Here is a 16119-nt window from a genome sequence, read left to right on the forward strand (position 1 = left end):
TTGTAAGCCTCTCTCCATGTGTTCATTTAGGAGACTGACATGTTGGGGACAGATTTTATTGGAAATATGGACTTGGAGGATAGTCATCTCAAAATGTATTTTATTAATTCATTAGGTAAATTGACAGATGTTGGCAGATACAGATATAGATCAAATGTCAACACATTTTCCAGTAAAATTCTTATAATGTAATCCTGAGCAGCTAATACCATATGACCAGTATGTTAAACTACTGAGCCTTAAATCATTAGTATATTTGTAAAAACGGATCCAATATGTTGTGGATCTGGACTTAACAGTAACATTAACAGCACCAAATGTTGTTTCCTGTGTTCCATTATCATAATGTCTACTCTTCAAAATCACGATCCCTGACAAAGACTGAACATTCTGGAACTTTAAAAAAATCCAAATGACAGGGAGATATTCATAGTGTGGTACACATTTGACAAGTCCCTGCAGCAAACACTGTAGCTCTGTTTCACAGAGGGGTTGACAACAACGTTGTCCTTGGGCTGTGGTCAGCTTTGGAAGCCTTCCTCTTTTCTCCAGACTGGAACTCTGTTTGGATCTCCAGGAAGGTTTTGTTCTTCGTCTCGGGGACTACCAGGAATATGTATACAGCCACCAAGACACAAACAACCAAGAACACCAGGAAACAATACTGCTGCAACTTAGTCTGTGGGGGTAGAAGAGCAGACCAAATCCATCTAAAGCCAGCTTTCAAAACAACCATATCCTAATTCCATATCAGTCAACGGTACTTAAATAAAACTAATCTGATATCAATACATATAACCTAACAGTAACCACTTTATTTTAAATGTTAAGTATCACGAAACAGTTGGAACCTACCACAATAAATGGAAACGCCATGCCAATGAAGAAGAAGCTGAGCCAGTTCACGGACCCTCCGATCATGTACGCAGCAGGCCGTGTGGTTTGTGTGAATAACTCTGTGATCAAGATATTTGTCACACCACCTGCAAAGGACAAAGTGAAGGTATAGCAGGGTTGGGGTCAATTCCATTTCAATTCCAGTCAATTCAGAAAGTAAACCAAATTTCAACTCAAAATGTTCTAATTGAAAAGCATTGAAAATAATTTGAATTTCAGTGTGCTTCCTGAATTGACCTAGAACCTGAGCTAAAGTGTTAGTTTTAAATGGATTTATAATCAGATTATAAATAATATTGCTGCGAGATCACACCATACTGGCATAGATTAGTTATACGTAAGTTCTGTCGGTTACCTGGTCCCATGCCAAAGCTCAGTATGAAAGCAAAGACACATCCCATACTAAGATAAGGTATCCATGGGCCTGCTCCCTGTGTTCAAGGAAAGAACACAACAATAAAATCATAAACAAACTAGTGTTCCCAAAATGGCCACCCAAGCCACATTCAGGGTTGGCAACACCAACGTGATTTATTTTATATAATTTTTCTTATGGTAACACACAAGGGTATAGAAACATACTATTGCTGATGTTACAGAAACTAGCAAGTCACATTTAAAAATGCATAAGTGCAATACATGTATCTTTTTCTGATTTAAAACATTCACACAAAATGGAATTGTTAGATCAAAGATGCTTTACTTGGAAGGTGAGGGTCAGAGTGAAGCAAATACACCAGAAAGCCATAAGGGTGTACCCTCCGATGATAAGCACTTTTCGTCCCAGAGATTCGATCAGCATGCCCTGAAAGACACAGCATCTCACATGACATACCAGCAGACAAGCCGTGGAGAAATATATGATCTTCTTAGTTGAAAAACCTAATTAACACATTTCCAGTCATACCTAGTATCACACCACTGGTATCTTCATTAAGTACAGTGCATTCGGAAAGTATTCAGACACCTTCACTTTTTCCACATTTTGTTAAGTTATAGCCTTATTCTAAAATTGATTAAATTGTTATTTCCCCCTCATCAATCTACACACAATACCCCATAATGACAAAGCAAAAACAGACATTTTTGCAAATGTATAAAAAATAATTAAAAAACTGATATCACATTTACATACGTATTCAGACACTCTACTCAGTACTTTGTTGAACCATATTTGGCAGCGATTACAGCCTCAAGTCTACTTGGGTATGACGCTACAAGCTTGGCACACCTGTATTTGGGGAGTTTCTCCCATTCTTCTCTGCAGATCCTCTCAAACTCTGTCAGATTGGATGGGGAGCGTTGCTGCACAGCTATTTTCAGGTATCTTCAGAGATATTCAATCGGGTTCAAGTCCGGGCTCTGGCTGGGCCACTCAAGGATATTCAGAGACTTGTCCCAAAGCCACTCTGGCATTTTCTTGGCTGTGTGCTTAGGGACATTGTCCTGTCGGAAGGTGAACCTTCGCCACAGTCTAAGGTCCTGAGAGCTCTGGAGCATGTTTTCAAGGATCTCTCTGTACTTTGCTTTGTTCCTCTTCCTCTTGATCCTGACTACTCTCCCAGTCCCTTCCGCTGAAAAACATCCCCACAGCATGATGCTGCCACCACCATGCTTCACCGTAGGGATGGTATTGGCCAGGTGATGAGCGGTGCCTGGTTTCCTCCAGACGTGACGCTTGGCATTCAGGCCAAAGAGTTCAATCTTGGTTTCATCAGACCAGAGAATCTTGTTTCTCATGGTCTGAGATTCCTTTAGGTGCCTTTTGGTAAACTCCAAGTGGGCTGTCATATGCCTTTTACTGAGGAGTGGCTTCCGTCTGTACACTCTACCATAAAGGACTGATTGGTGGACTGCTGCAGAGATGGTTGTCCTTCTGGAAGGTTCCTCTCCACAGAGGAACTCTGGAGCTCTGTCAGAGTAACCATCAGGTTCTTAGTCACCTCCCTGACCAAGGCTGTTCTCCGCCGATCGCTCAGTTTGGCCCGGCGGCCAGCTCTAGGAAGAGTCTTGGTGGTTCCAAAGTTCTTCCATTTAAGAATGCTGGAGGCCACTGTGTTCTTGGGGACCTTCAATGCTGCAGACATTTTTTGGTGCCCATCCCCAGATCTGTGCCTCGACCCAATCCTATCTCAGAGCTCTAAGGACAAATCCTTCGACCTCATGGCTTGGTTTTTGCTCTGACATGCACTGTCAACTGTGGGACCTTATATTGACAGGTGTCTTCCTTTCCAAATCATGTCCAATCAATTAAATTTACCACAGGTGAAACATCTCAAGGATGGTCAATGGAAACAGGACACAACTGAGTTCAATTTTGCGTCTCGTAGCATAGGGTCTGAATACTTATGTAAATAAGGTATTTCAGATTTTTTGGCTTTGTCATTATGTGGCATTGTGTGTAGATTGATGAGGAACATTTTTTATTTAATCAGTTTTGGAATAAGGCAGTAATGTAACAAAATGTGGGAAAAGTGAAGGGGTCTGAATACTTTCTGAATGAACTGTATGTTAATCCATTGGATGAATAGTAACATTCAGTGTCTTGCAAATGTATTCATAACCCTTGGATTTCTTCACATTTTATTGTGTTAAAAGTGGAATTAAAATTGAATTAAATTGAATCTACTCGAAATGATCTGTAATGTCAAAGTGGGAAAAATCTTTAACTAAGGTTAATAAAAATGGTATAACTAAAATATAGTCACTGCATAAGTATTCAGCCCCTTTGTTCAGGCAAACATAAATTAGTTCAGGAGTAAAATTTGGCTTAACAAATCACACAAGTTACATGAACTCACTCTGTGTGAAATAATAGGGGTTGACATAATTTCTTTATGACTAACCCTTCCTCTGTCCCCCATGCATACAACATATGTAAGGTCCCCCAATAAAGTATTGAATTTCAAGCACAGATTTAACTACAAAGACCAGGGAGCTTTTCGAAAGCCTCATTGAGAAGGGAGGTGATTGGTAACAATAACAAATCAGACATTGAATATCTCTTTAAGCATGGTCAAGTTAATGATTATGCTGTGGATTATGTATAAAACCACCCAGACACATTAAAGATACAGTTGTCCTTCTGAACTGAGCTGCAGGACAGGAATTAAACTTCTCAGGGATGTTACCATGAGGCCATTTGTGATTTTAAAACAGTTACAGAGTTCAGTGGCTGTGATGGGAGAAAACTGAGGGTTGATCAACGACATTGCACTGACTCCACAATAATGACTTAAATGACAGAGTGAAAAGTTGAATACAAATATACAGCATAAAAAAAATCCAAAACATGCATCCTGTATGCAACAACGCACTAAAGTAATACTGCAAAAAAAACATGGAAAATGAATAAACCTTTTGGCCTAAGTTCAAAGCCTTATGTTTGGGCCAAACACAACACATCACGGAGTAACTACCTCCTTATTTTCAAGCATGTTGGTGGCTGCATCATGGTATGGGTATGCTTGGCAAATACTGGGGAGTTTGTCAGGATAAAAAGAAATGGGATGCTGCTAAGCACAGGCAAAATCCTGGAGGAAAACCTGCTTCAGTCTGCTTTATACCAGACACTGGGAGAGGAATTCACCTTTCAGCAGGACAATAACCTCCAACAAAAGGCCAAATATACACTGGAGTAGCTTATCAAGAAGACAGTTCATGTTCCTGAGTAGCCAAGTTACAGTTTTGACTTAAATCTGCTTGAAAATCTATGGCAAGACTTGAAAGTTGCTTTCTAGCCATGATCCCCAACATCTTGACAGAGCTTGAATAATTATGAAAAGAATAATGGGGAAATGTTGCACAATCCAGATCGCTGCCAAATGTGTTTTTAACATGTATTGACTCAGGGAGCTGAGTAGTTATGTAACGACCATATTTTTGTTATTTCATTTCTATTAGTCAAAAAAATACAATAAAAAGAGTATTTTGTGTGGATTGTTGACAGAAAATTACAATGAAATCCATTTGAATCCGACTTTGTAACAATAAAATGTGAAGAAATCCAAGGCGTATGAATACTTATGTTCTATGAGAACAATATTGTGGGAATACCACCATGGCATGATGCAATTTGTGATCAGTCATGTGGAGAAGAGGCATGGGGTTGCATGACAATACGCTCTGCAATATACTCCATGCATGCTTCTAAATACTTGGATATAAAGTATCTGTACTCTGAGCAATAGTTGACACTTACACAGGTAAGGGCAGTGAGGCATTCACAGGCTCCTGTGCCCACAGTTACGTAGGGTATGTTAACCTCTGGAATTCCAGCCTCCTCAAACACATAATCTGTATAGAAATAAATCTTCAAGAGCGAGAGAAAAAGAGAGAGTTATAAAAAACGAATTAAACACAGGGGCTTCATACTATACCCTATATTGTAAAGTGTATACCATACCCTACACTCTGACAAAAATACGCTTTCAAAAGGGTTCTTCGGCTGTCTCCATAGGAGAACCCTTTTCGGTTCCAGTTAGGACCCTTTTTGGTTCCAGGTAGAATCCTTTTGGGTTCCATGTAGAACCCTCTGTGTACAATATTCCATTTACAGAACTCTCGCGTTAAATTCATATAGCCTCCTGGACATGCAAGTTATAGAGTATATAGACTATACAGGGCATACATACACTCTTAGGAAAAAAAAGTGCTAGAACCTAAAATGGTTCTTTGACTGTCCCCATAGGAGAACCCTTTGGAGAATCCATTTTGGTACTAGGTAGAACCTTTTGGGGTTCCATCTAGAACCCTCTGTGGAAAGGGTTCTACATGAAACCCAAAAGGGTTCTAACTGAATGGAATATTGTACAATTAAACCAACATCTTCTCATCTCAGCTGACTTGCGTTTATACTGAGAAACATTGCAGCCCTGAGGGCTCATAGGGTCATGTGGTGAATTGGTCTGCTGCTGACGTACAGCATTGATGCCGTTGAGCTGCTGGGCGGCATTGATCAGGATGATGGTGAGGACTTGCCAGCGGAGGCTGCGGTCCATGAACAGCTCCCAGGGCTTTTTGGGTTTGATCCCCATAGCGCTGATCCTCTCCCTCTCCATGTCCTCCCGCTCGCGGTCAAAGTTATCTGTGCCGTGGAGTTGCTTCATCGCTGTCCACAAGGAACACAAGACACAGCTCACATGGTCCCTCTCCTCTCCATGGTTAATTTGTTATCCCTCACACTCATAACAAACAGGAATCCACTCATTCACCCAGCCAACCAAATCAGACACAGTGGGATACACAGTAATATTTCTTTAAGAATCAAGGATTGTGTGACTAGAGAGACATTGCCTAGCAGTGTAACCTTCTGTTATAGTATGTACTGCAGTCATATGCTTGACCCGGTATGTCTTTCAAGGGGAAATATTTGTACAATTGATGTTTCAGAGTTCCGACCCTTCTGATCTGAGATAAAGGTGGAATGATCACCCTCTCCAAAGTTTCCACCATGTGCACCATGTCAAATCAATGTTCAGGGACTGAGAGTGACACAGCTCAGCTCTCTTTTTTAGATCAATGATTGTAGGTTACGATATAGGTTTGCACACTTTGTTCCTTCCTACTTTGTCACTGAAACAACTTTTTTTCTGTCAAAATAGTGTAAAGCACTATTAATGTTGTTTTAAGACAAGTTGTCAGTTCTTATGTGAGAGGGATTTTTACATATGATTGAAACATACCGATTCCACATCCAACGTCATCCCCTCTGTCGATCAGCAGGTAGCGAGGGCTCTCTGGGAACCAGGGTAGTATGAGGAGCTGCAGGAACGCTGGGATACAGGTGGTGGAGAGTAGGATGGGCCAGTACTCTTCTTTACCCAGGAGCTCACTGCAGGATCATAGACACATTTAGTGTGGGAACGCAGACAAGACATTATACACCGTCTTCATTTCAAAGTACTCTGCGAGGTAGGCTTTAGTCCAGGATGATCTTAACTTACTTAAGCCCAATCACCTGTCCAGTAAGGATGCCCCCAGTGATGAAAATAGAGGTCCCCATCGCCATGGCGCCACGAAGTGCCCTTGGGGCGATTTCCCCCAGATACAGTGGCTGAACGCATATGCCAATGCCTGCAAATCAGCAGATTGTTAGAACAAAGTGCGGCACATTGACTTACAGGCAAGACAGAACCTTCAATACATCTATATTTTTCAACACACTCATCTTAGAAATAAAGACTGCAAACTGCTGATGTCAACACTTCACTTGACTAACTAACTGACATATTTACCCGCATTTACTCCAATGAAAAATCGTCCAATTATGAGCAGTTCAAATAATCCAGTGGGATAGCTCAGGCCCATCAACAGAGCAGCCAGTAAGGCAAATGCATTGTTCATCAGCAGTGTCCCTTTTCTGTGACACAGAGAATATTTGAAAAATTAAAGGAAAGCCGCACACTCTAGGAGCTCAGATGCAATTATTTAATAACCTAATATCCAATGTTTCGACAGACAAGCTGTCTGCATCAGGGTATAGAGAATATTTGCCATTAATTCAACATTTATTGAAAGTGCCTTGTTTGGATAGAAAAAATACATACAGTCAAATGGATATTGCTAAAATAGTAATAATAGCCTATGTGTAAAATTGGAAACTGACACAAATATCCAAATGGGAATTATAGCCAGTAGCCACTATTAACAAAACACTTCTCTATACCTCCCAAATTTAATAGCCAGTGTTCCACCAATAGTCGCTCCAATAAATCCACCTATTGTGAAAATGGACACGATGCTGGACCACAGTAGAGTGAGGTATTGCTCTGAGATGTTCTCTTCATAGCGCTCCAGCCAGGTTTGGTTGATGAAATTCTGCACAGACTGGACAAAGAAGGCGTCCCTTACTCAATACTGCCTTGAAAAGAGAATGCATTGCTCACAGCTGAAATGTAATCATAATTTTCCTTATTTTAGTATTATTATACAGTTGTAAGATCTTAATTTGATCACTCTTTTGTTGCTGAGAATCTTCCTGCACCGCAGGAAATGCTGATGAGCTTTGTGATTTACATAAATTCATTGAAAACCTACAGTTATATTAATAGTATTGTACTTTTCATGTAACCTACTTTTGGCATAACCACCGATCAAGCAACATTATGCACTAAATGTTAATGCAGTATTATTTTGTTGTGAACATATAGATCAAATTAAAATCCTACATCTGTGCCCTTGAATGTGTGTGAGAAATGTACCAACCACACAACAGTTACACAACAGTTACACAAGGCTACTGAAATTACATGGTAGAATTTAAAAAAGAATTACTCAAAAGAGTATTCTTGTTAGTGTTAAATGATTAGTCAAGATTCCCTTGTAGTGTGACCTAAGATTGAAATGGAATATAGTCTCCAGGGTTGCATGTGACTGTGACTGTGTTTTCTGAACACACAGGCATGGTTCAATGAGGGCAAAATACAAATTATTATCCAATGTCCTCATCATCATCTCATCAGTTCAATAACAACTAAACCTCTCCTCTTTAGCTATCTACGTACAGTCAATTTAAGTAGACAAATATGGACAATAATGTCTTACCTTGGTGGGGGAATTGATGATCGAAATATTATAACCATATTGAAAGGTTCCTCCGATGCAAGCTGCACAAATTGCCAGTAGAAGGGATGTGTTAGGACACTGAAACCAATAACACACATAATTGGTGGATTAGCATTCCATAATATGTACAGAATCTGTGCAGTAGTACTCTTCAACATTCATTATTAACAGAAAAAGGATATCTTCAACAAGAGCAGCCTAATCATTATCATATTTTACTATTAGATAGCTTTCAGAAGTTCAAATGAGGCACAAGTACAGATCAACTATATTTTAGCTAAGGTTATTAATTACAATAGCCAAGTGTAGACAATGAAGTAAACTATAGGTTTCTTTAAATAAGTTAATAATTTCAGGCCCCATCTGCAGATGAAGGACACTTAAAACAGTGGGCTTAGTTGATATGCATTATAATACATTTATGTAACCTATAATTCACTTTTAAACTGTCATTACAAGCAATTGTAATAATAATAATAGTAATCATAATAGTAGTAATTATAATAAATTGTCATTACTGTGTTATTACTGTTGTCATTATTATTACTAATATAGTAATAACACATTGTTATTGTATTATTATACGTACCTTAATTTTCTGTTTTGTTTCTGTGATACCTTCAAGCAAAGGTTGATATTCCGTATCTGTTTTAGTCATTTTGAGTCCTGTACTTTGTTTAATCTATAGATTTTGCTGTCAAGCAAAATACATTTATCTATCTATCTATCTTACAAGTGCAAACGTACTCATCCTTAAGCAGAATGCCTTTCGAGAATGTGGTTGGATGCGCAGTAAATATACTGACTATAATACAATTGATCAGTTGTTTTAATCAGTGTCCCATCGTCTGAGCATAACATCGAATTACAGTCTAAGTTAATTCTGCACTCTTTACACAGAAACCGTTGATTATGACTGTGTGAAAGGCATTCCTCTCTCACACACCGGTTACAGATAATCCATTCTGTGTGGATATTGTCATCAAACAGGCTATTTTTTTATTTGTCATTATATCAATAAATAAAGAAAATCTGTTATGCCTACCCTTTTCTTTAATTCTGCAGACTCTTCATTACTATCCATTTTTGGTTAATTGAGCCAGAACATTCAATAGGCACCATTAATGAAAGTTAGGCAACTGCAACCTACTTATGGATTAAAAAAACCTAGGCTCTTTATTGCCTGGTAACAGCCAAGGGCACACAGCAGTTCTAATGTGTGATTCCATTGTAGGCTTATGCTGTATAATTATCACTAGGGCGTTTGACAGCACACATCAACATTATTTTACTCTGTGCTACCAGTAGCCTATGCAGTACATTCACCTCAAGCTGATGTGAAACAAGTTAAGAAATTGCACTCCACTGAGGTTGACTATCCATTATTTTGATCTAAAACCATGTACAAAAACAAAAACAATGATAAGAGGTAGAATATAATATGGAAATATGGGATTTCACCCATTTTCATTAGTGAGGCAATTTCCCTCTTTGATCATAAAGACCTAATTGTTTGTGAAGTGACCAACAAAGCTCATAAGCCTCTTCTTGGTCAGCAGCATGGTCATTTAACTGTTGCCAGATAGGATCTACATGTTTTTGCTATAATATCAATCCTTTCCATTTCTAAATACATTTTCACAATGGGAAAAAACTGAAACATATTTTTTCAGTATTGACTAGCATATTGAGCCTATGGGGACTAGATACCTTTCATTCTATCCTACAATAACCTTGCATGTTTACACAAACATTAGACTTGGAATGTCAAAATGTCTAAATTCTTAGCCAATTTGTAGACAAAAGAGACCCTTGCATTAAATTACTTATATTATTTGATGTATAGCCTACTAAATAAATACTGTAAACCGTTCTACGGGTTTCTAAACCCAGACGTGCAACATCGCGAGACTTCCGGGAATGCTTGCGAAGCGTTCTAAGCATACCAGGCCGGGGTTTGGGGTTAGAGAAGTCAATGAAATAAGCAAAACTTTCTTTCCTTAGTTGTTCATTTTCTCGAAATCTAAAGGCACAACCTAGTTTCGAGCCAAACTTTTATGTATCTGAACATGTTATTACTCCAACCACGTGAAAGTGATAAACTAACACGTTTTGATTTTCGTCAAAAACAACTATGCAACATCTGCAGTTCTGCGCGAGACGACTGTTAGACCCAATTATATGTATCTGAGTTTAGCTAGACAACATGACATCGCCTACAAGCGTGATCGGGGATTTTTATTGAAGAAGCAGTTTCTGCCTATCTTCATACTATACTGACTGTCTTAAGTACTACTGTCAGACATTTGCCTGGCAATCCAGACTCCTTGCACCAGCCAAACGCTATTCCATGCCAACGGACATTAGTTTCTTCATGCTGACCACATCGCTCGCGTTTCATCCAAACTGCTCACGCGGTGAACGCACGTTTGAGTAGCCAGGCGCTAAAATAGAACTTTATTCTATTTTTGACTCGTGATGCGCTGCAAGTCTCTCTCTTCCATCTCCTCATTGGTTTGTAGGAGCATATGCCAACGTGGGTGATTGAAAGACGAATTGAGGTCCCCACTCTTTAATGCACCTTAAAGTTGGTTGCCAACCGCCATATAATGTCCAAAGAAGAAGGAGACTGAAGGAGGAAAGATTACTAGAAACTAACTAGGTTTACCTTTTTATCTGTGGATTAATTGTCGGAGTAGAGGACCTTGTGCATTTCAGGTAAAATAACAACCCAATGTTTATATCCCAGGACAAATTAGCTAGCAACAGCAAGCTAGCTAGCTAGCTGTCCCCAAATTAATATAGGTGGTTCAGAGTTATTTTTATATTTAAACCTGCGGGTCCTGATCTCGTCTGGTGTGGATGGACAAAATCAACATGTTCGTGATGGCGCATGCACGTTCTAGTCAGCATGTAAGGTATGGACATACTCTTTTCATGCCATTTCACCCAGTGCAAAGTTCTAATGTCATGGTGGGTGTAGATGTTAGCAGTGCTGTTGGGTGTAGATTTCAGCAGTGCTGTTGGGTGTAGATTTCAACAGTACTCTTGGGTGTAGATTTCAGCAGTGCTCTTGGGTGAAGATTTCAGCAGTGCTCTTGGGTGTAGATTTCAGCAGTGCTGTTGGGTGTAGATGTCAGCAGTGCTCTTGGGTGTAGATTTCAGCAGTGCTGTTGGGTGTAGATTTCAGCAGTGCTGTTGGGTGTAGATGTCAGCAGTGCTCTTGGGTGTAGATTTCAGCAGTGCTGTTGGGTGTAGATGTCAGCAGTGCTCTTGGGTGTAGATTTCAGCAGTGCTCTTGGGTGTAGATGTCAGCAGTGCTGTTGGGTGTAGATGTCAGCAGTGCTGTTGGGTGTAGATTTCAGCAGTGCTGTTGAGTGTAGATTTCAGCAGTGCTGTTGGGTGTAGATTTTAGCAGTGCTGTTGGGTGTAGATGTCAGCAGTGCTGTTGGGTGTAGATTTCAGCAGTGCTGTTGGGTGTAGATTTCAGCAGTGCTGTTGGGTGTAGATTTCAGCAGTGCTGTTGGGTGTAGATTTCAGCAGTGCTGTTGGGTGTAGATTTCAGCATGCATGGAGTGCCACAGTATGAGTCATAATACCCAGGGTTGCCCTGTTCGCGGTTTTCCCAATATTGGGCTACTTTGAAAATTATGTCCTGGGAGAAAATTGGGCTATTTCTATTGCTGCTGACTGTCAGGCAGTGACACAAAGTGAGTGAGTGGTGAGAGGAGAAAGAGCAGCACTTGCGCAAGTCGTGACAACTTTTACCAGTTATAGGTAGGCTATTTAGATTGTCATTATGGAGACACCTATTTTTTCCCCAAATTTTTTCCCATTAAACATATTAACACTCTAGAACTGATGCACATCAATAAATAATGGAGACAAAGCATTGGAAAACAACTTTGGGTGGATTACATATATTCGCTTGAGGTGGTTTAAACTCCATTGTAATGTCGACTTCACTTTAAAAAAAATGGCTCCCGAGTGGCGCAGCATCTCAGTACAAGAGGCGTCACTACAGTCCCTGGTTCGAATCCAGGCTGTGTCACATACGGCTGTGATTGGGAGTCCCATAGGGCGGCGCACAATTGGCCCAGCGTCGTCCGGGTTTGGCCGGGGTAGGCCGTCATTGTAAATAAGAATTTGTTCTTAACTGACTTGCCTAGTTAAATAAAAAATCAAGCGAGAACTGTTTTACGCATGCTCAGTTCTTGGGTGTCGGGGACTACGCGAGTGGATGTTTGAAATGGAAGTTATCGCGTGGTTCTTTTTAAAGGGAAAAGTCCTCAATGAAACTGACATTAAATGTGAAGAATGATACATTTGCCTCTGTTAGCCATCAATAAGCCTATTCATTTATATGCCATTGTAGGCTACTGTAGGCTACCATTTGATACAATACATTTGTTGAAATGACGATATCACTGGAGTTAATTTGCAAGTTAATTTGTGCCAATTGTGTAGCCTACCTGGAGCTGGCAAACGGGTTTAATAAATATTTTTTATTCAACTAGTTAAGTCAGTTAAGAACAAATTCGGCCTAGGAACAGTGGGTTAACTGCCTTGTTCCGGTGCAGAACGACAGATTTTTACCTTGTCAGCTGGGGATTCGATCTAGCAGCCTTTCGGTTACTGGCCCAAAGCTCTAACCACTCTTTTCTGCTGGCTGCCCCACCACCACAGAAATGACTGCGCTAGGCTGAAACACCTGCATTTTGAATCTGCCTTACTCAAGAAAGCAAAAAAGAGACCATGTTTATTAACTCAATGATTTGCCCTGAATGACAGGTTGCCACTGAAAAGGCCACTCTAAAATGTACAGTTTTGCAACACAACCCAATGCCACAGATGCCTCAAGTTTTGAGGAAGCGTGTACTTGGCATGCTGACTACAGGAATGTCCACCAGAGCTGTTGCCAGAAAATGTAATGTTCATTTCTCTACCATTAGCTGCCTCTGAACATTGTTTTAGAGATTTTGGCAGTACATCCAACCAGCTTCATAACCGCAGACCACGTGTAACCATGCCAGCCCAGGACCTCCACATCCAGCTTCTTCACCTGCACAATCGTCTGAGACCAGCCACCCGGACAGCTGATGAAACTGGGGGTTTGCACAACCGAAGAATTTCTACACAAACTGTCAAACTGTGTCAGGGAAGCTCATTTGTGTGCTCGTTGTCCTCACCAGGGTCATGACCTGACTGCAGTTTGGCGACGTAACTGACTTCATTGAGCAAATGCTCACCTTCAATGGCCACTGGCACGCTGGAAAAGTGTGCTCCTCATGGATGAATCAGTTTCACAGATGGCGTTGTGTGGGCAAGCCGTTTGCTGATGTCAATGTTGTGAACAGAGGGACCCATGGTGGCGGTGGGGTTATGGTATGTGCAGGCATTAGCTACGGACAATGAACACAATTGCATTTTATCAATGGCAATTTGAATGCACAGAGGTACCGTGTCAAGATCCTGAGGTACATTGTCGTTCCGCCACCATCACTTCATGTTTCAGCATTATAATGCACTGCCCCATGTAGCAAGGATCTGGACACAATTCCTGGAATCTGAAAATGTCCCATTTATTCCATGGCCTGCATACTCACCAGACATGTCATCCATTGAGTATGTTTGGGAGGCTTTGGATTGATGTGTACGGCAGCATGTTCCAGTTCCTGCCAATATCCAACAATTTTGCATGACCATTGAAGAGGAGTGGGACAACATTCCACGTGCCATAATCAACAGCCTGATCAACTCTATGCGAAGGAGATGTGTTGCGCTGCATGAGGCAAATGGTGGTCACACCAGATACTGACTGGTTTTCCAATCCACGCCCCTATCTTTTTTTAAGGTATCTGTGACCAACAGATGCATATCTGTATACCAGGGTCCGAAATGAACACCCGCCAAGCGCCAAATGCGGGTAGATTTTCCGTTTGGCGAGTAAAAAACCGATTGGCCGTCCAACCTAAAGTCTGATACACTGTCAGATCTCCTTATGGTCCAGCTGTCCTCTGCAGAGATCAGGTAGTATGATCCAATAAAAGCTGTGTGGAGCAGGAGGCCAGACTTCATGGACCGTGTAAAGAGGGTGATTGCGGTAGAGAGTGAGGAGTCTGAAGAGGAGGTTTAAGTTTATTAAAATGATTAAGCATCTGATAGGTTTACAAAACCTTCAAATGTAATTTTATGTTTGATCCTTAAGTACATTTAATAGCAAATACTTTTTTTTGAGTTCAAGACTTTTTGAGTTGTATTCAGGCTGGGAAATTAAATCTAGCCACAGCCTAAATTAACCAGCATCTGATAAGTCTCTATTTTACCTGTATTTCTACTAAAAGTAAAGGATTTGTAGACCTGCTTCCCCTGTTTCCCCTTTGTATCAGGAGAGCACCAGTTCTATGTCCACTGCACTTCACATAATTGTATCTTACCATTGTTGTTGCCCAGTTTGACTTCTATGTACTCTTATTCATTGTATCTGATATGTTTTGTTTGTTTCATTGTGTGCCCACTGTTTGGCATTTTTGCACTCTACAGTTGTTTTAAAATGTGCTCTACAAATAAACTTGATTTGATAAACCGTTGATCAATATATTAACATTTTGTTTCATATTTTGCTCTGGCCTCTTCTTTAAGTTTGTATTCAACATAATACCTTATTATCTCAATGAAATGTACTGTACTGAAATGAATGTATATGTGACAGCGAAGTGAAGTGAAGATGTTGTTTCATACCTTCACCACCTGGGGGTGGCACGTCAGAAAGTCCAGGACCCAATTGCACATGGCGGGTTTGAGACCCAGGCCTCCAGCTTAATGATGAGCTTGGAGGGTACTATGGTGTTATATGCTGAGCTGTAGTCAATGAACAGCATTCTTACATACAGTGGGGAGAACAAGTATTTGATACACTGCCGATTTTGCAGGTTTTCCTACTTACAAAGCATGTAGAGGTCTGTCATTTTTATCATAGGTACACTTCAACTGTGAGAGACGGAATCTAAAACAAAAATCCAGAAAATCACATTGTATGATTTTTAAATAATTAATTTGCATTTTATTGCATGACATAAGTATTTGATCACCTACCAACCAGTAAGAATTCCGGCTCTTCACGACCTGTTAGTTTTTCTTTAAGAAGCCCTCCTGTTCTCCACTCATTACCTGTATTAACTGCACCTGTTTGAACTCGTTACCTGTATAAAAGACACTGTCCACACACTCAATCAAACAGATTCCAACCTCTCCACAATGGCCAAGACCAGAGAGCTGTGTAAGTACATCAGGGATAAAATTGTAGACCTGCACAGGCTGGGATGGCTCACAGGACAATAGGCAAGCAGCTTGGTGAGAAGGAAAAACTGTTGGCGCAATTATTAGAAAATGGAAGAAGTTCAAGATGACGGTCAATCACCCTCGGTCTGGGGCTCCATGCAAGATCTCACCTCGTGGGGCATCAATGATCATGAGGAAGGTGAGGGATCAGCCCAGAACTACACGGCAGGACCTGGTCAATGACCTGAAGAGAGCTGGGACCACAGTCTCAAAGAAAACCATTAGTAACACACTACGCGTCATGGATTAAAATCCGCAGCGCACGCAAGGTCCCCCTGCTTAAGCCAGTGCATGTCCAGGCCCGTCTGAAGTTTG

The 16119-nt window shown here is 40.6% G+C and overlaps 1 protein-coding gene across 2 annotated transcripts; it reads right to left on the bottom strand.

Moving 5' to 3' along the window:
• Positions 1 to 80: 80 nt before the first annotated feature.
• On the bottom strand, positions 81 to 9621 carry LOC111973790 (solute carrier family 2, facilitated glucose transporter member 11). 2 transcript variants are annotated; one of them, XM_024001203.2, is made up of 12 exons: positions 9509 to 9621; positions 8443 to 8541; positions 7565 to 7725; positions 7134 to 7258; positions 6843 to 6972; positions 6582 to 6730; positions 5820 to 6007; positions 5099 to 5209; positions 1601 to 1702; positions 1253 to 1328; positions 856 to 983; positions 81 to 679 (listed from the first exon to the last, which is right to left on the bottom strand). In XM_024001203.2, the coding sequence occupies exons 1-12, from the start codon at positions 9545 to 9547 to the stop codon at positions 482 to 484; spliced, it is 1506 nt and encodes a 501-aa protein (XP_023856971.1). In that variant the 5' UTR covers positions 9548 to 9621; the 3' UTR covers positions 81 to 481. The 2 variants fall into 2 exon arrangements, with proteins under 2 accessions (XP_023856971.1, XP_023856970.1); XM_024001202.2 differs by lacking the exon at positions 9509 to 9621 and adding an exon at positions 9053 to 9491.
• Positions 9622 to 16119: the final 6498 nt, after the last annotated feature.

The sequence above is a fragment of the Salvelinus sp. IW2-2015 genome, linkage group LG15 (assembly GCF_002910315.2).
Source record: "Salvelinus sp. IW2-2015 linkage group LG15, ASM291031v2, whole genome shotgun sequence".
Taxonomy (NCBI): Eukaryota; Metazoa; Chordata; class Actinopteri; order Salmoniformes; family Salmonidae; genus Salvelinus; species Salvelinus sp. IW2-2015.